Below are 20,218 nucleotides of genomic sequence, written 5' to 3' on the forward strand. Positions count from 1 at the left end.
AAGCACGTGGCATTTTTAAAGCCACCCTTCAGCCCCTGTTTGATTACAGACGGGCATGGCAAAACTAATGATGAGACTACCCAAAATCCCAAATAACTAATGCTCATTTCAGACTCCTCGCCGATAAGGGGCTAAACATTAACTGCATCTTTAATCTTCAATGGTTAAACCTGTAGATAGGATTTTTGTAACGAGTCAACCCAACTAGCAGTAGGCACACTAACTCACACGACCTTTGGGGCAGTGGGTGGGGTTCAGCCCTATTGTTCACATCCATCCTGAGGTGTTTGCCTAAAGTATAAACACAGTAGTTAGGTTTCTAGTACACAGCCAGCCAACAGTTGTATTTTAGAAAAGCAGAGAAAATAGTCTCCATTTCTGCAAGGGAGCCCCGGCCCCGCCCGCCACACACAGTTGCCAACAGCTGGTCCTACGGGTATGAGTAATTTTCTCTGGACCAAGACCATGTTCTCACACACCTGGAAAAGTGACGCCATTCGGCATTCTGTGTGGCTCCGAGAACTGACCACGATGCCAGCAGGACTTTGGTTGGCTTTGGGCGTCTTGCTTCCCTCCTGGTGCCAGCTGCCTCCGCAGTTGACCAGAACTCTGGCTTTGCTCTGGAGCTAGGTCTGGGCCCCAGGGTTCCGGGACTGGCAGTGACTCCACACCTTACCCATCGGTTTTCCAGAACTGCTCCTGAAGTTTCCAGGGCTGATGAGATGGCTGACTGTTGCCCAGGAACCAGACTTAGGGTCTATTCACAGGCAGTGGAGACTGCAGGTGATCTCAAAAATTTTATTTAAAAATGTACAAAATAAGCCTAGAAAAAAATTGAATTATCTATGGAACAAAAGAAGGTTTTGCTTTCTTTGAATGAGAATAAGGCAATAAAACCCACTGAGCAAAACAGACTTAGCCCCTGGGGCCTTGTCCAGGAGCACCTGTGTGTGGACCCCCACTCTCCAGTGCAGAGCAGCTGGAAGAGGACCGACCATGTTACTCCATGGCCACAGATCTCAGAAAGCAGCAGCTACGTGGGGACTCCCCAGGAAAGTTCACACTGCAGAACTCCCCACAGTGCCCCAGCCGTACCTCACCCATTCTAGCCGCTTGAAGCACAGTGTGGATTGCTGCCTCCCTACCAAGGACTGTCCTGTGAGGGCTAGTCCAGAGCCCCAGTGCAGGACACGGGAACGGGTCATCAAAGTATCATAGACCGTCTCAGGGAGGGCAGGCCCTCCCTAACCAGGACTTCTGTGCCAAAACAAAGTGTTGAATTCTGAGTTCAACTCACACTGCATCTTTGGTAGAGCAGAAAGAACTCAACAGGTCTGTGGGAGGATCTAGAACAGACGTTGCCAGGTTTAGTTGGGAAAGAGATGACACTGCTCTGGACTCCATCTTACGCAGCAGGAAGCTTCTGGGGTAGAAACTCTTTGAAGCTCTACAGGACTTGGGGTTGTACCTTCCAGTCTCAGAGGGAAGGTGAATGGAAGGCGGCCCTCAGGGACTGTCCTAGAGTGCAAGGCGGCCCTCAGGGACTGTCCTAGAGTGCAAGGCGGCCCTCAGGGACTGTCCTAGAGTGGAAGGCGGCCCTCAGGGACTGTCCTAGAGTGGAAGATGGTCCCTCGGATGTCCTGGAGAAGGCGGCCCTCAGGGACTGTCCTGGAGTGCAAGGTGGTCCCTCGAATGTCCTGGAGAAGGTGGTCCTCAGAGATGTCCTGGAGTGGAAGGCGGTCCCTCAGGGACTGTCCTGGAGAAGGTGGCCCTCAGGGACTGTCCTGGAGTAAAAGGCGGTCCCTCAGGGATGGTCTCTGAGTGAGAGGTCTGGGCAGAATGCCATGTCCCTGAAGGCTGACAGCAAGTTCTCAGCAGCATTAGAGAACTGTGTATGTGTGGGCCCAGGCGATGCCCACATGTGAATAGCAGTACAGAAATCCCAAGACGGACAGAGTCACCCATGGCCAGCCTGTGGGAAGAGGCAGAGAGGAAGAATGGTTAGAAGGCCTGGGCAGGCCTTCCTGGCAAATTGTCTCCCAAGGAGATGGCAACAGAAACACAGGCCTCCCAGAAAACCAGCTTTGTCTGGACCCAGCAGGTTGGGTCCTGTGTTCTCATCCCGGTTGATGTGAAGTGACGGTTACATTGTTGCAAAAGCAGACACACTTAGGGATAGGGTATGCTTTTAAAGAGCGTGTTCTGCGGCGACTAAAGCGAAGGACCGGAGAGAAGACAGCCTTGTGGGAACTACAGCCACTCTCCAAATGCAGACCCGCTGCTGGTCACTTTTTAGCACACAGAAAGGACGACCCCAGGGTGAATATTGAATTTCACAGCCCGGAACCCAGGGCTGAGACGGCTCAGCAGTGCAGACTGCTGCTTCTGCAGAGGATTAGAGTTCAGCTCCTAGCACCCAAACGGTGACTCTCAACTCCCAGCGACTCCAGGTCCAGGGACTGTAACGACCTATTCTGGCCTCCACAGCCACTGCTGCAGCATGTGCATGTGCATATGTGCACACACTGCGTTCTCCGCACACATACGTGCACACACACACATGCACACACCCCATATTCCCCACATACGTGTGCACACATATGTACACACACACTGCGTTCTCTGCACACATACGTGCACACACACACATGCACACACCCCATATTCCCCACATACGTGTGCACACATATGTACACACACACCATGCACACACTCATACAGTTACATGCACAGACATGAATACACACCACACACACACACACACATTAAATAAAAACATCCTATGAAAAGAATTCTCAGTTTGGGGCTGGAGAGATGGTTCAGCCATTAAGAGCACTCACTGCTCTTGCAGAGGACCTGGGTTCAATTCTCAGCGCCCACACGGCAGCTCACTATTTGTAAGTCTCATTTCAGGGGATCAGATACCTTCTTCTGTCCTCTGTGGTACCAGACACACACAGCGCATACACATACATGCAGACAAAACAAAAACACTCTACACATAAAAAAAAAAAAAAAAAAAACCTCACAAATGTCAGAGCTTTGAGCAGCTCCTTCCACAAAGCACATATCTTAGAATATCTGATCTTTCCTTGTCTTCAATATTAGTGTCTAACTTCCTTGGGAGTGTTAGAGAATTGGAGGTGCTACAGAATAGCAGAAGCCAAACTCCACAATTCAGTCTTGTGTTAGAGGTGCTCCCGTGGCAGCTCGGGAGAGACAGGCACACACAGTAGGGCTCACTGTCACCCTTGTCCTGGGCACTAGATAACGGAGTGCAGAGTGTACAGAGGCCCATGTCAGCTGGGCCACATGGGATGAGCAAGAGTCTGCCAGGCAGAAAGCAAAGAGACAAGGGAGAGTAGCTCTGGCCACCATGGGACACAGCTGCGGCACAGGGCTGGGTGCACGTGGGTGGGTGTTGGGAGGCGATCTGGCCGCCGCCAGCTGCTTCTTGGTCCGACCTCCGTCCGTCGCTGCGCTCAGGCCCTGACTGCTCCATCCCAGCCTTGACAAAGGCGTGACTCTCAAAGGTGAGCGTTACAGACGCAGCCTAACTGCTCTGACAGATGCAGGACGCGGCGGCCCCTGCATGGTATCGAATGTGGGAGCCACCGTGGGCAGCCGGTAGTAACAGGAGCCACAGAAACGTACGTCCTGCAAGGTCAGAGGGACAACGGGGACATGGAACCCTGGGCTTCTCCCCACCCTTCCCCATAGGCTGGCTTCAGGGGGATGCCCACGTCAGCCAGTGTGCGCGTCACCCGTGGTGGCTGCCACCAAGGCACTAAAGCAACTGAGTTATATTCTGTGGTAGTCCTGCAGGCCGCAGTCCCGAGATGAGGCTGCTGGCAGGGTCACGCTCCCTTTGGAGGTTCTAGGAGAGTCATTCCTGGGCTCTCCCACCCTCCAGTAGTTCCCGGCCACCCTGCAGCTCGCAGCTGAACCGGTCTAACTACTACTCCATCTTGTGTGGCTTCCAGCCCTCGTTTCTGTGTCCTCACTTCTCATGGGGACGCGAGCGCTGTCTGGATGGCCGCCTCACAGCTGCCTTCGCTAGCAACAACCAAAACGACGGTATTTCCATACACGGGTTTCAGGAACACACGGCTTTGGAAGGAATAGAGATGCTGCTCAAGACAGTTGGCATTTTCCTGACGCTCCAAGAGGTTGCCAGGAGCCTGGACACTGGCAGCTGTCTCCCGCTCGGGGTGAGACACAGTTTCAAAGCACCTGTCAATACACACTCCTCAGCGTCTTGCACAGCAGGATGGAAAGATGATGTTTCAGTCACAGGAAGCACCTGCTGGACTTCAGCTGTGTTGGGGAGAGCAGCAGTGGGGATTTGGTCAATACAAACCCTGAGGCCACCTGCAGCCAAGGGCTTGTAGGCATGTGTACTGAGAATTTTGTAAATTTTGGTGTATTTAAAAAGCACAGGCATATTATGGGAATATGTTTTCATTTTAATCCCAGGTGTGGGAATAAGAGGCTGCTTCACAGAAGGTGACTACGATTTGCCTTGTGCTCTAGCAGGAGTGTGGTTTTGGCAGCTGCAGACCATTTCTGTGTGTGATGTTTGGAATTCTGGGAGCATTCAGAGCTATGTAAATGCTCGGGCCCGAAAGGCAGGGCTGGGTGCTATTGGCTGCAGTTTGCCAAGCAGTTACGTTCAAAGAAATAAGAAGACATTGATACCCTAATGATGGAGGTCGAACTTGCCCCAAGGAACTGGGTACTCCTAATCAGCAGGAAGTGGTCTGATGATAACGTCACCCCCTTTCCTCTATCCTTTCTCTCCTATCTAGTGTTAGGGGTGAAAAGGTACGGAGGGAGAAGGGTGAAAGAAAAGGAATCCGAAAAGTAGCTTACAGGTGTGTTTACTCATCCAAAGCTGGGCCCAGAACAGCTGTGACTCACGACTATTTGTCACACGCCGGTGCTCAGATCTTCTACCTGTAAGAGTGGTCCTCACTCCCGCGAGATGGGCTCCAAGCATTCCCCTGCTCTTACGACATACCGTGAAAAGACAAGGCAGTTAGGCAAGCAGATAGCAGTCAGGACATTTGTTGTCTGGACCACGATGCCTCGGTAAATCCTTGTTTTCCCCATCTACACAGTGGGAACACAGCACAGACTTTAACATTCCAGCTACTTGGAGCTGAGGTGGTTCACATGGATCCATGCATTTGGGAACACCCTGGCCAACATAGCAAGATCCTATGCCCCAAAGCCCATGATGACAAGCAAGAGACACAGAGCACAGCCACCTTCCCAGCAACACCACTCTCCGTGGGTCTGGCTCCACACTAGACCTGAGCATTGCTGGGCACTGTTTACCTGCAGGCAGACAAGTGGTGGGGCTCTTTACACGCATGCCCCTGGGGCTGGCTCACTCGCCCCCACCCCACCCCCAGGGGCAGCTCTACTGTGCCGCCCAGACAAGGAGCAGGGTTGCTCTTCTGAAGGCTGCCGCTGCCGAGGGACAGGGCCAGCTCTCCTGCTCTCATGACCTCAGGGCCAGGTCTCCCACCTGCTGAAGCTTGTGAGGGGAGAGGAGGAAGGAGTGTAACTCTGCCTTGTCCATGTCACCACAGGGAGATGAGTGGTGAGCCAGCTCTCTCTCTCTCTCTCTCTCTCTCTCTCTCTCTCTCTCTCTCTCTCTCATATCCTCAGGGCTGTCACCCACAACTCCCCACAATGTGAGACCCATCTGTCTTGGGCTCCCTCCTGCCTGGGGCTGCTCTTCCACACAGGGGTTCTTTTGTCTCTAGCTCGTTCCCAATCCTGGGATCAGCTCTCAACTGTTTAGCGATGTTCGGATCCGCAGGGAAGGCGGCAAGGTGCTTCATTTAAATCCTGTTTACTCCAGCGCTGCTGCGGCCAGATCCCACGAGCCATTCATCAAATGGTCTGGAGCCCAAGGCCCTTCCTCCCTGGCTAAATTTAGAGCTTTAATAAGCTGTGGGGCAGGAGCCTTTTCCCGGCAGAGGGCTGGTTACTGATCCGGGACAGGCACATGAAAAATGCCAAGCTGTCTGCGCCTCTTCCACACACACGGGGATACAGAAGGACGTTCACAGGAACCTCTTCCTTTCTCGGGGACCCAAATCCAGGTTTGAGACCTTAGCTATCACTTTCCCACCCTCTCATGAGAGAAAACACACACACACACACAACCAAATGGTTCTTGTGTGTAGGGAGGCTGTGTCCATGTCCCCAGGCAGCCATGTTTAAAGGCTGGAGGGCCCCGTGCAGCCGCATCCGAGGAGCCAAGACAAACACCTGACACTGAGTTCCCAACAGGTACGTGGGGGGGGGAGGGGCACGGATGTCCTGAGTGTAGGCGCTACACTCGGTCCAAACACTCCAGGACGCTGAGGGAAGGGCTTCTGCCACAGCTGTCCATCAGCAGACTAGGCGGCTTTCCTGCAGCTCAGACTGTCGGCAGCCCATCCCTCAGCCACACAAAGACAAGGGTCGGAGAAGGCGGATCACTCTCCCAGTGTGAGCGTCAGGCCAACTGCAGAGTGGCTTCAAAGCACACCTGGCTGCCTGGCCCCGCCTCCCAGCCCGGCCCCGCCTCCCAGCCCGGCCCCGCCTCCCAGCCCGGCCCCGCCTCCCAGCCCGGCCCCGCCTCCCAGCCCGGCCCCGCCTCCCAGCCCAGCCCCGCCTCCCAGCCTGGCCTCTCCTTTAAGTCCCAAGCTATTCTCTGACCTTAAGTGCCCAAGGTCTCTGTCAGGAGCCACAGAAAGCACAGCATCTTGCATTTTCAGACGTTTACTGTCATTAATTCTCTCGGACATCATTAATTCTCTTGGGCACTCCTGTTCCTGAGGCCTTCCCTGCACTATAAAGCGGACAAAGCGTGTTGAGCATCCCTGTGTCCTGCCGGATTCTGTAGGTCTGAAAGGCTCGCTCCAGGGGCTCAGATGACCTTTAGCAACACTGTCAAAGTCACAGGCATCAGGCTCCTGCTACAGCCTGACCCTCCCAGGGGCTTCAGCTGGGGGGCAGGGCAGGGGTGCCGGGCCCCCGCAGGGAGCACCCTGCCATCCCAAGCAGGAGCCACTGGCTAGGGTGCCCCCGCAGCCGCCTTATAAATCACCTAGTTCACAGTCGAATTCACAGCCTGGCGACGCCAGCCTCTGCGCATTTCTCATGCTGCCCCGGCAACCAGCACCAGCGGCAGACACTCGCCAAAGCACTCGCCACCAGAGGGAAAAACTATTTCATGTGCCATGAGGACAGAGAAACACGCAGAGCATCGCCCTTACCCTGACAGGAAAGGGAGAGCAGGAGGGGCCGACAAGCACATTCTCTCTCTCAGCAAACAGGGTGAGGCATCTGCTCCCAGCACTTGCTGCTCCAGCCCCTGTGGCGGGCTGCCTGGTCACAGGCCTTCCTGGGTGTGCCGCCTCCTCCTCCTCCTCCTCCTCCTCCTCCTCCTCTTGGGCGGTTCACACAGCCTCAAAGACTGGGTCATCGATAATTCATAACCAAGCTGTGCAACACGGAGGCTGCAGCCTACCCAGCAAGCGAGCTCCTCGGGAAAGCTGCCCCCGACACAGAAGGCCACGTGCTGAGAGTGTGTGGTCCGCTCACCCACGTCTGTGGGCCACGGGACCCACAGGTGAGCTTGTCAGGACCCGAGTGGATTCCCAAGGCAGCAGGCTGTCTACACGTGTGGCTGCCACACAGTTCAACTACACGCCACACTGAGTCAGAGATGACCAACCAGCAGCACCGTGACAACATGCAGCAACCCCGAGACTGCAGTTGCTCTCCCGGATACCACTGTTCTGCAGCCGCGCTCACCTTGGGACATGGGGAAGGATGCACGGCCCATGTGATGAGGTGAAGGAGGGGAGTGGCAGGCCTGGTGCCTCCGGCTGAGTCGGGAGGGGCCTGGCTTACACACATCTGTGTCACCGAGCCAGCGGCCCCAGCACAGTGTGGACGCACTGGCCAGAGAGGTGATTCATACAGGGTAGGAGCACAGGATGCTTCGTCACGGTTCTCAGGGAGAGTCAGAGCCAGGAACTTATCAATTATTTCTAGACCTTCCTACGAGGGACCGGCAATGGGCTCCCCACAGCTTGCTGGTCAGCCTCACTGCGTCAACACACTCCTGTCTCAAAAGGAAGGGACCTGGCCCTGGGGTGTCGTCTCCACACGCGTGTGCACACGCAGCAGGCAGACACTGCATTTCCTGAGGGGGGAGAAATGGCCTTCCTCCTCCCCAGACATGCATGGTAAGATGGCCAGAGAATAAACAGGAGGCTGGAGAAACACAGATAACCCACCAACCTACAGTTCTCCCTTCTAAAGTGCAAGACCCGCTCCAGGGAGCTGAAACCGTAAAAGCCATGAGCTGGGGCCCACACATGGCACATCTGCTGAGCCTCTGTTTCCCCGACGTGGGATGCGGCAGTGGACAGAAACACCCACGGTCCAGGCCCCATCTGTACTTGTGGGTGAGCCTGGCAGAGAGGAAGCAGATATTCTCAAGACAGCAGGGCTGAGACGTGTGCCACCCACCCCTGCCAGTGAACCTGCCAGAGGACCTAGAGAGGAAAACACGACCGGAACCTTGCACATCTGAAAAGGGGTGTCGGCAAGTGCATCTGACATGCCCCACGCCCAGCACAGCTGTCAGACATGTCAACAGCTCCACTGGAATTCTGGGACAAACAGAAGGGCGTGTTCCCTGCATCAGCAGCAGCAGCAGCTGTCTCCGGGAGCTCTCAGCAGCCTCTGGGGCTAGGACGGACATGCTCCCACCTGCCGTCAAAGCTCATCTCACCAGCCCACCTACTGCAGCATCAGGAGTCGGCTTTGCTCACAGACACACTAGGGAGCAGGGCGGGGCTGGAAGCCAGGGTTCACAGAACTCTCCCTTCCAGCAGCCACGGCTTCTGTTCCAGGAGCGGTGCCAGGCCTGACAGTGCCATCGTTGTTCTCGCCTGCCCACTCCCACTCCTGGCCAGGGGCAGGCTGGCTCTGCTTTTCCTCGGAGGGCACTGAGCCAACAGTCGATCTCATGGCGCAGATCAGAACCCAACCTGCCTTTGCCTCCCTCAAAAGGAGAGCCCCAGAATGATCCCAGAGCAGCTCAGAAAATGTGGGGTCCGTGTCTGCAAACAGTTTGGGAAAGGCTTCTCAGCTCAGGCTGCTGGGGCACAGGGACAGGAGAAGCCCATGCATGTGGCAGTGGGGACATGGTCCTCAACCCGCCCTGCCCTTTCCTTTGCTGCTCAAAGGGCTGCCGCTGCTCCTGCTCCAGCGTGCTGACCTGGCCACGGCTTTAACAGGCTCCTCTTTCCTCAAAGTGCATTGGAACTTCCCAGGGCTGGAGCAAGGCTGGAACATCTGTCCAATGAGGACCCTGAAGGCCCTCCCACCAGAGCCATGCGCCCCAGAGAGGGCTCCACTGAGTCACAGAGGCGTCAGCTGCCATGTCGCCCTCCCCTAGGGACACACTTCCTTCCATAGGAGCTGCAGATCACAGCCATGTGGGATCATGGAGTCAACACAGCTGCTGGACCTGGACAGGAGCCAGGGTCACTGCTGTTGTCATCCTGGGAGATGGGGACTAGGAGAGGCATTCAGCTTAGCACAGGGTTAAGAAATGCCAAAGAAGCAGGTCCATTCAGGCGGAGTGGTCTGCTGGCTGACCACGAGACACAGCACGGGCACACCACTGCGGTCCAGGTACGTGAGTGCAAGCCAGAGTCCCTAACGGAAACAGGCCAGAGGGAATGGGACTTACTCTATGCCACCCAGGAGACAGAACCAGGGCAGTGGGTGGAGGAGTGCCACAGGCACCTTTCAACCAGCAAAAGGTACGCACCCCAGTCCTCACTGTGCAGTCTGGGCTGTGCCAAACGCCCAACAGAAGGTAGACATGACAGACATTCCCCTCGGGGAGTGGGTGAGCAGAGGGAACCAGCTGACCCCCTCCATGCCCTTTCTGACTCTCATGAAACAAAAGTCCTCTTTCCTCCCTAGGGAAGCAGGGCACAAGTCCAGTTACAAACCTATGGCTGTGTGCCAAGGCTCAGGCCAACGGGAGTTCTGTGGAGACAGAAAGTGGCGCTCCAGCAAACTGTGACAGGCAGAGTCTTCGTAAAGAGCTCAGAGCAGTGACACATGCAGAGTGACTCATGCCTTTCTCAGGTGACACAGAAAGACATTCATGGCTCTGCAAGGTCTTGCTCTGAAGAACAGTGTGTTCCTAGCCAGCTCCATGCTCGGTCTGTGGGGGCAGCAGGGTGGTGGACTGCAGCTGGGATAGCTACATGCTTCCGGCTCCTTCAGCTCTGACTGACTGGCCAGATGGACTTTGGATCTGCTAGGGCCCTGCAGGGCAAACACCCAGGGGCCTGTAGCTAACGCACTCAGCTTTCCTGCCCACTGCTGCTCCACTGGGCATCCACGCTGCAGCTGCCAGCCACAGGCAGAGGCCTGACCAGCTGTGTAGGACAGGAGCAGCCTGGAGCTTGCGGGTTAGAGCAGGAGGCCCCCGATGCTGCTGACAAAGCAGCAACCACACAGGAGTGAGGAAACGGGGAGGGGATCAGAGGGGCTGCCCTGCTCTCCACTCTCTTCTGGGCTGAGAGTCTCCAGGGGCATCTTGGTTGCCCCCCACCTGCCTTGACCCCAGCCCTGGGCCATCACTCTTCACTACAGTGAGAATCTGGGTCACCAAGGGTCCCTGCTAACTCTAGTCCTATGTGTTTCCCTGCATTAAACCTCTTCTGCTTCATCTTCCCAGCATGCTCTCTGTTTTCACAGATTAGACTTCCATAAATACACCTGCTCTGGTGGCCATGCATTCTTATCCCTGTGAATCTACAAGCTGCACATAAACCCTTCCTTCTGCCGCCACAGCATCAGAAAAGTAACAAACACACGGTTCCACCACACTCCGCCTAATTCCAAGGTAGGATGCCTTGCTGGGCCCGAAGCTAGGCTCACTGTCCAGAGTGAGCGCCTTTTTCTGCTCCCCTCACTAAAGCCCACCAGCCCAGCTCTGGGGTGATAGCTCAGAGGCCACAGCTGGCTTTAATAAAGCGTCTCAACCTGTGATTACTCGGCAAGCACTCACCACTGAGCCATCTGCCTGGCCCTGTGTCTGTCCTTTCAATAAAAAGAAGTGTACTTTGCCCCTTTCTGTTAAACCCTGGAACGCACAGAGGGTTCAACCCTTTATGGAAGCTTACTAAGCCAGCCACAGCAGAGCCTCTAGGACAGGGGTCCTCAGCGCTCTTAATGCTGCGGCCCTTGAACACGGCTTCTCACGTGTGGTGACCCCAAGCACATAATTATTTTCTTTGCTACTTCACAACCGTAATTTTGCTACTGTAGCAATTACAGTGTAAATGGTTTTGGAGTGAGAGGTTTGCCAAGGGGGCACAGCCCACAGGGCTGCGAACCCCTGCTCTGGGATGAGAAGCTGGGAGGAAGGAACAGCGCTCCTCATTCCCAGGCATGGAGCCAGTTCCTGGCCTCACACTCTCATCCCAGACAACACAGAGAAACCTGGTGCCCCTTTGTCAGCTGGCACTGGGCATTGGTTCTCTGCGCCTTTTGTTTTCTGGACTTTGCCACTGTATCAGCCATAGCTACATCTGGTTCCAGCATTTTCTCCTTACTGTCTGTGTTCACTGAGCTCCTAACCACGGCACTACAACCGCCTTGGCCTGACCCCTCTCGGCCTGTCTTCCCTGCCATCTCCTCCCTTTTAAGATGCTGGGATGGAACCCAGGCCTTTGCAGGCGCTGGGCAAGCACTCTGCCGCTGAGCTACAGCCAGGGCAGTAATGGTATTGAGACAGATCTCTTATATAGCCCAGGCTGGACCTTCAGTCCTCCCAGCGTCTGGACTGCCAGGGCTGCAACCTGTGGTTCTAGCATTTGGCAGAGCTAGGGCTTGTTTTGAGGTCATTTTTGTGCCAGGATTTCTGGAAGAGCCCCTACTTCTGAGCTTAGACTCAGGAGAGAAGAGGGTGTGTGTGGGAATCCAGACAAGATTCCAAATCACAGACACCTTGCTCTGAGGACAGCTCCTTGCCTTACACAGGGTTGCTGAATACTCAGCCAGATACATACTAGCTTGTACTTGGCCCTTTTACCCTCCTAAAGCATTTGTGGAGGCCAACATTATACATCCCAATGCCTCAAGGTACAGAAAGCTGTTTCCATATACACTAACTGGGTTACTAAACAAAAGAAGTTAAACAAAAGAAGTTAGAATGGACTGTTTTTGTTTTTGTTTTTCAAGGTTCCATCCTGGCATCGCTTGAATTGACCCCTAAATTTCTTTCAATTCCCACATGTAGGCATGTTAACTCAAATGTGCCTGGTGCCTAATACAACCTGTTCTTGCATTTTTGCATAATGCAAGCTCAGTCCTCTGTGCAATTTTCAAGTTAACCTTACTCAGTATATTATCATGCATACAATACACACGGCCACTAATTTCTCTATAGAGGTCTGGAAATGCATGTACTGAATTACAAAAACCAGCCAGCTTTGACACTGAGTGAGGGCAGATTCAGGGTCTAGGGATTAACAACCAAAAAGCACTGAATGAGCAGGCTCAGTACGAAGAGCACGATTTAAGACCTCAGCCAATGATTACTGCATCCAGACTGACTGATGGCTGAAGAGAGAAGCAAAGGCTGCTGGGACTGAGGGAGAAAGGCCTGGGTAGTGCATGTATGGCTTTAACTCCTCTACGGGAAGCATGCAGTAGCTGCATGCTCACAGGAGGGTCTGCAAGCAGCACTCAGCTCAGGAACACTTTGATCTACGGTTGGAAAAGCAGCTCTGATGTTGAGAAGGAAGATCTGCTGTCACATAGAAACAAAGAGCCTGAAAAGCTCACCGTGCCGCCTCCCTCATGATGAGGCTGGAGGGAGGAGCAAGAGGCTTTCTCTACACTGGGCTGTGAGGTGACAGCTAGGTTTTCAGGGCCAGAACGTCCCCACAGCACAAGAACAGGGCTGGGGAAGGGGGGTAGTAAGGGATGGGAGGATCAGGGAGGGGGAATGGAAGAGCAAAGTTCCTTTGAGCCACCTGTTCAGAGGTGGGGCACAGGAAGGAAAGCTGGGGTCGGGAAGCCATTGGCAGCCAAGAAGCAAAACCAACAAGACTCATGAAAATTCTTCCTCCCGCTGCTGTGGGATTTTAAACCCTGTCGAGGTCTACCTACTGGCCAAGCTCTGCGCAGGGGTTGCCGACAAGATGAGCTGCACATAGATATTTGTCATCTCCCTGGGTAGAAGAAAGTGGCCCCAGTGGTTAGGACAAGCACAGCAAGGGGCAGGTCGTACGACTTCCGGCCTCAGAATGGGGCTTGGGGCTTCCTCAGAGGAAATCGCGCTAAGATGAATCACTTTCCACTGGAGGAGCTTCTGAGAAGGAAAAGGACTCAGAGACAGAAAGGTGGAGAGGGGCATGTTGTGAGACTACTAGTTAGAAGAGAGGCAGCCGCAGGCCAAGGACATCGAGGATGGACAAACACCACCCACGCTGGGAAGAGTGAGAGGGACCCCCGACTCTCACGGACAGCAGGGCTTCCCAATGCTCGGTGCTGCCTGGCAGCCTCCAGTGCTGTTGCCCGAGTCCTATGGCCCAGTTCTGTCCTGACAGCCTTAGAAAGCTAAGAAGAAATCACCATTACTTCAGTCCGCTGGGGGATTGGAACACATGGAATATTACATTTTTTTTTTTGTTTGTTTCAGAAATAATGAGAAAAGTAGAGATGTGTGGATATAGCCAGCCTGTTATTCAATTCCTCAACATTATTTTAAATATTCAACAAGACATTTCATTTAGCATTTGGGCTCATAATCATTTTTACAGTCCACAGTTGATGTTAAAGAGCCTTTGCAAATTGAAGACGCAGATGCATTTCTGTAAGGCACGCCAGCAGAGAGCAGGCGGGACGAGGCCCTCTCCACGCTCTGGGGTTGCAGGTCATTTTTCTTTCTTTTCTGTTATTTTAAAATGTTCCTCATTATGAAGCGACACATTCTCAAGAGAAATACATTTTTTTTTTAACTCTGCAAGAGATAGTACTCTTTCCATAAAGGCAAAAAATAGAATTCAATGCCTTATCTTAGGGCCTTTGTCTTAGCTATGGACCCAGGGCCCAGGGCTGTGTTCACGGCCTCTTGATCAGAGGGTGAAGGCAGAGCTTGTAACAGAGGCATCAGAGGGTAGGAAATGATGACCCACCAAAGCCAGAGGCCAGGGTGCTAGTGGGGCTTTTATTCTCAGTGTTGGAACATGTGTAGTTATGCTCAAGAGCTTTCACAAGTCAGCTTTAAAGTCCAGCTACTCAGTCAACAAATACTCCCACAATAATAAGCAAACGTTCTGGGGTCTGGAGACATCGCCCAGTGTCCTGGACAGTTTTATGTCAAGAGCTGAAGTCATGGGAGAGGAGGGAACCACACTTAAGAAAACACCTTCTTAAGATGGAGCTGCAGGTGGGCCTGTGAGGCCCCGCCCACTGTGGGAGGAGCCATCCCTGGGCTGTGGTCCAGGGTTCTGTAAGAAAGGCTGAGCAAGCCACAGGGAGCAAGCCAGTGAGCAGCACCCGCCATGGCCTCTGCATCATCAACTGCCCCCAGCTTCCTGCCCTGCTTGAGTCCTGTCCTGGCTTCCTTCAGGGATGGATTACAATATGGAATATAAGCCAAATAAACCCTTTACTCCCCACTTTTCTATTTTGTTATGGTGTTTCATCACAGCAATAGAAACCCTAACTAAGACACCCAGTCGGGTGGGGGGGAAGCTCACTGTGGAAGTATGAGGACCTGAGTTCAAGTCCCAGAGCACACATAACGATGGGGCATTGCACTTCCTGCCTATAATCCCGGTACTAGAGAGGCAGAGACAGGTGAGTGCCCAGGACTGCTGAGCACTCAGAGAATCAGGCCAGCGAGAGACTCTCTCAAAACACAAGCAGATGGCTCCCACAAGTGACATACTTGACCTCAGGTCTCTACCACACACGTGCATGTGTACCTACACAGACACACGTGCCCGCACTCACACCGACGCTAACACACACACAACACACAGATAACATGCTACACACACCCATGATCGAGCATAAAAATGAGTAGAAAGTTGTGGTTCTGCTGATAGAGTACTGCGCACCGAGCCCTGTGGACGAGTGCTCCGTACTCCAGCACACGGCTGTGCCATGCTACATTTATCGTAAGGAAGGCGGCTTGGCCACACCACCCTGAAACAAAGCAAGGGCCTGACAATAAGGTCAAGTCAGCAGGTTTGAGAAACGCCGAAGCCTGAGGAGAATCAGCAGCGATTTTCCCATGTTCCCCCTTTGCTGTCTGGAGAGCAGGCACCAACCATGGCAAGACAAGATGAGGACGACTCTCAGACGAGAATCTTGTGGCCACAACAATGGAAAGAAGGGGCCTGTGGGCTGGAGAAGGTGCGGGGCGCTCCAGAGTGGGGTGAGCTGGCCGAGGAACCCCACGTGGCCAGGCTCACAGAGACTGGAGAGGAAGGCCACGTCCTGGTGAAAGGAGGGTGGGCGTGAGGAGGAGAGACAGTCAGACACAGCGCTGGAGCCCAGCCCGGCGGCCAGTTCATCTCTTGATGGCAGGGCCTCACTGAGCAGTGTGTGTTCATCTCTTGATGGCGGGGCCTCACTGAGCAGTGTGTGTTCATCTCTTGATGGCGGGGCCTCACTGAGCAGTGTGTGTTCATCTCTTGATGGCGGGGCCTCACTGAGCAGTGTGTGTTCATCTCTTGATGGTGGGGCCTCACTGAGCAGTGTGTGTTCATCTCTTGATGGCGGGGCCTCACTGAGCAGTGTGTGTTTGGGTCCAATTGTGGGTCAGAGGCAAACTGTCCAACCTTGTTATCTTTTGAGGCCTGGACCCACAATGGAAGCCAAGGCCCAGGCCATAGTGTTAGGGTCATTGTCTCCAAATGACCACTCCAGAGGTCGGGACAACACATGAGACTAAAGCTGCTAAGCTTTGCCTCCTGAAGGCTGTTGTAAGAGTGTCCAGGCCACACACCAAGTTATTCTAGTGTTTAGGGAATGATTGATCTAAGGTTAAATGTCCTTATAGCACATAGCAAAAACAGCAACTTATCACAGATGTCCAAAGTAGAACTTGCTAGGCAGCAGCTCTGAACTAACTTTGCTTAAAATGGAGTGCTTCATTACCTTTCTATTGCAAGGCAACTTAAATAAGGGGTTGCTTGGGGCCTCAGCTTCAGAGGGTTAGGGTCCACCTTGGCACCGACAGACCAGCAAATTGCTGCAGCGATAGCTGAGAGTTTACATACCACGCCACAGCGCCCAGCACAGAGCTAACTGGGCATGGTGTGGGCTTTGGAAACTTCATAGCCTGCCCCCCCATCACACCTCCTCCAACAAGGCCACACCTCCTAAGCCTTAACAAATGGTTCCACCAACTGAGGGCCAAGAATTCAAATATACGAACCTGTAGGGACCGTTATCCACCAAACGCCACGCAAGGCTATTTTTATGCTCTGAGGGTACCGTGGAAGTGCAGTCCTCTTGAAAAGGAGGCCTCTAGCCCGAACTGTCTGAAATTAAGTGGATCCCCCTAAGCCTCAGTTAACTCTTCCACATACTAGGTCAGCAAGGTTAGGGTAGGCCAGGATCTCTTCTAAGGCCTTTCTGGATCTGTATCTAACTCTACACCTTCTGCAAGGGACAATCAAGTGTGTGTCCTGGGAAGACGATACTTAGTTTTCAACCCTGAAGCGTCCACTCCTGACTTCCGTGTGGCATGAGTCTGGCCAGAGTAGCACACCTCGGGTCTTGCCACAGGGGTGCCCCTTTTCTACCACCCCACAAGTATGTGCTCTTCAGACGCCTGAGCCTCGGCTCTTACACTTAAAGCCTGTCCATTCAGACGAGTAAGATGCCCCTCTTCCTCCAAAGCTGACCATTGGAAGAACAGTGGTGCTGATGATGGGGTCACACGAAAGGCCCTGTCTGCAGGCCACCCACAGGAACCCCGAGATCTGCTGCATCACCAACTTCACTGGCAGGGTGTGAGGATGCCACAGGCCTGAGAGGAGCCACTCTCCACTCGAGTGGCACATTCCAGAACATGCCAGAATAACAGCTAGTGACTTCTCCACGAATATAAATGATTTTATTTTTAACTGATCAAAACCGACCACTGATTAGTAGTTTTGTATTTCATTGTTTCTAAATAACTCAGGGATAAACCAAATGCTGGAGAAATTTACATGTACTCGATGTGGTTTCCAAAAATAAACATTTTTGGTATAAATTGATAAGATGTCCCAAAAGCTCATGAATAAGCCTGGCAGTTCTACAGAGGGAAGACGGTCACCTTGGCTGTGACAGAATTACACAGCCTCACTAAGGACAGTACTGACCCAACCCTAGAAATGCACATCTGTGCAGAAAGGATGGCTTTATCCATGGAGGTTCTGGGTAACCCTGATGTCCAAGATGACCCCTCCTCCAAATTTTGATCTTAACCTCACAATACTCTACAAAGCTAATTCCAAATGGAGCTCTAAGTAGAAACAGCGACAATGTAAAGCTTCTAAAAGATGACACAGAGAGCGCTCCGTGACCATGGGCAGACTTCCTAAGCAGTGCAGGGAACATGCCAACAGGGACGGAAATGACTGACAAATAGGATTTGACAGAAGGTGAGAAGCACTGTCATCAGCAACATCATTAGAGCAGGGAGGCAGGAGGAAATGACACCTCTCTAGTCCTGGGCATTTGTCGTGGTCCCCATTGGTGGCTGGGACATTTAGGAAGAAGTATGCCATGTGCAGGCCTGGCAGCAGCCTTTGAGAGTAAAAGGCTTCATCTGTTTGAACGCTCTGCTTGATGCAGGGAGAGGTGTGAGCTCTCACCTTCCGGCTTGGCTACTGTGCCCGCTGCCCGCTGCCCGCTGCCCGCTGCCCGCTGCCATGCCTTCCTGCTCTGATGGCCTCTTAACCCTCTGAGACCATAAGCTCAAATAAACTCTTCTAAAAGCTGTCTCGTTCATGGTGTCTTACCACAGGACAGAAAAGTAACTAACAGAGATACAGGGTGGAAAGGAGAACACACAGCACCATGAAAATTGTTACACAGGGCTCTGCAAAGAATGCCAAGGGCTGAGGAGATGGCTCTGTCAGTTCCGAGCTTGCCACACAAGCATGGAGGCCTCACTCAGATCTCCATGGTAACAGGCACCTGCTACCCTAGGCTGGAGGGGCTGGGGTGCACAGACAGGCAGGTTTCTGGGGTCAATGCAAGCCAGGGAACTCGGGCTCAGTGAGAGGCCCTACCTCAAAAGCTAATGTGAAGAGCACCCGAAGCCACTTCTAGCCTCCACACGTGCACACGTATGCGGAAGTACCTGCACACACATACAAGCATGTACTCACACACAAGCACACACACAAAAATTTTAAGAATGCCTAGATATCAAGAAGAAAAGGAAAGGGAAAACACTTTAAAAAGATTGCCAAAGACTTCTAAAAACTTTTCATAAGATAGATCATGGGGCTGGAGAGACGGGGCCGTGATTAAGGACACTTACCTGCTCTTGCAGAGGACCTGGGTTAGGGTTCCAGCCCTGCCAACCATCTGTAACTCCAGCTCTGGGGAACCAGCTCACACACACGCAACTTACAATAAATCTCTAAGAAGTAAATAAGTGTTTTAAAGAGGCAGTTTGGATCTTAAGGAGCTGGTAATTCTTGGGAGCCTGTAACTAAGAGCAAACGTGAAGAAACTTCTAGAGAGTGGGGTACTGGCTAAACTGTCGTGTTCCAGTTAAATTCCATCTTGCTACTCACTTCTCCAGCACCCACCCACGTGAAAATGCCAGCGGCAGCCGTACGTGTCTGTAATCACAGGGACAGGCAGGTCCTTGGGGCGTGCTAGCCAGCCTAGACCATCTAAGATGCCCAGACCGATGAGAGACACAACCCCACCACCACACACACGTACACACAGACGAGCATGCCTTCCCTCCACGCACACACCTGCATACGCACAGATGTGCACACCTCCCCCATTCATACACACACAAACATGCACACTTGCCCTCCACACACACACTTGGACACACTACAGACATGTACATACTCCCGTGCACACACTGAACGGATGAAAGCACGCACAGCTCTTATCAAGAAGTATCACGCAGCTCACGGGCCACACCCTGAAGAACAGCAGAGTGGCGTCATGTAGGCTAGCACACCCAGACAGACAGGAGAAATGCTGGGTTTCCCTCCGTGGTGCGACAGGATGGCACAGTAGCGCCAAGGAGGGCACTGCGGGACACAGGTTCACACCCGTCTCCATGCCTACTGCAGGCCACGCAGCAAGTCAAACGCAACTCCAGGCGTTGTGCAAGCTGTGAAGCGCACTGTGAGGGGAGGCACTACCACACTTCCTGTTCACCGGAGCTCAGCACAGGCCTCGCTGTCCCTTAGCTTATCAACGGTTGGATGTCAGAGTCCCGAATCAACGCGGAAGCACGACACTACGGTTTTTAACTGACACATGATCAGATGATGTGTGGGCCCTTGTCACATGTATGTAATGTGTAAGTCAGCACAATCACCTTAGCCACAGGGGTTGGGATCAAGAGATCTCTGGAGTAAGACACTAGCTGCGGTCACATGTCTCACTTCCCGAAGCGCCCCTATGGAAAACCGATAGTAGATCAGGAAATTGACGAGGGCGGACTTCTGACATTAGATGCTGACCGTTGGTATACATTGCTCTGGATTATCTTCCTCCCTAGCGCAATGGGCTCTTACCATCTGCAAGAACCTCCAGGCGTATCAGACTCGCACACAGAATCCTCATACACAGAATAGTGCCATAGGTCAGCTCTTCCAGGCTGAGGAAATGGGCACCGGTAGGCACAGAAAGAGAAATGGGGAGTTTCCCATTCTCTCAGCTAAGGGAGACATTAGCAGGTCAGCGACAGCGGAGCTGTTCGAGGGGTCCAGCCGGCATCACTGGGGAGCTCTGTACAGTACCCTGGGCCCATGCTAGACCCACTCCTTCAGGCTCTCTCACAGGTAAGGGCAGAGTGAGCACATCTTAAAGAAGCTGTCCGGCCAAGGCCAACAGACAGGAGGACAGACAGGAGGCAGCAAGTGTGCCGGAGACTCAGTGACAGAGCAGCCGACGGCAA

At 53.2% G+C, this 20,218-nt stretch overlaps 1 protein-coding gene across 4 annotated transcripts in view; it reads right to left on the reverse strand.

Moving 5' to 3' along the window:
* Positions 1 to 316: 316 nt before the first annotated feature.
* Hhat (hedgehog acyltransferase) overlaps positions 317 to 20,218 on the reverse strand; it is a 204,030-nt gene continuing 184,128 nt past the window's right edge. For all 4 annotated transcript variants that reach the window (XM_060364950.1, XM_060364948.1, XM_060364947.1 and 1 more), the window contains one exon: positions 317 to 1,972. In XM_060364950.1, the coding sequence (XP_060220933.1) occupies positions 1,881 to 1,972 (92 nt within the window). In that variant the 3' untranslated portion in view covers positions 317 to 1,880. The remainder of the gene's footprint in view (positions 1,973 to 20,218) is intronic.

This window comes from Meriones unguiculatus, chromosome 11 (assembly GCF_030254825.1).
Source record: "Meriones unguiculatus strain TT.TT164.6M chromosome 11, Bangor_MerUng_6.1, whole genome shotgun sequence".
NCBI lineage: Eukaryota > Metazoa > Chordata > Mammalia > Rodentia > Muridae > Meriones > Meriones unguiculatus.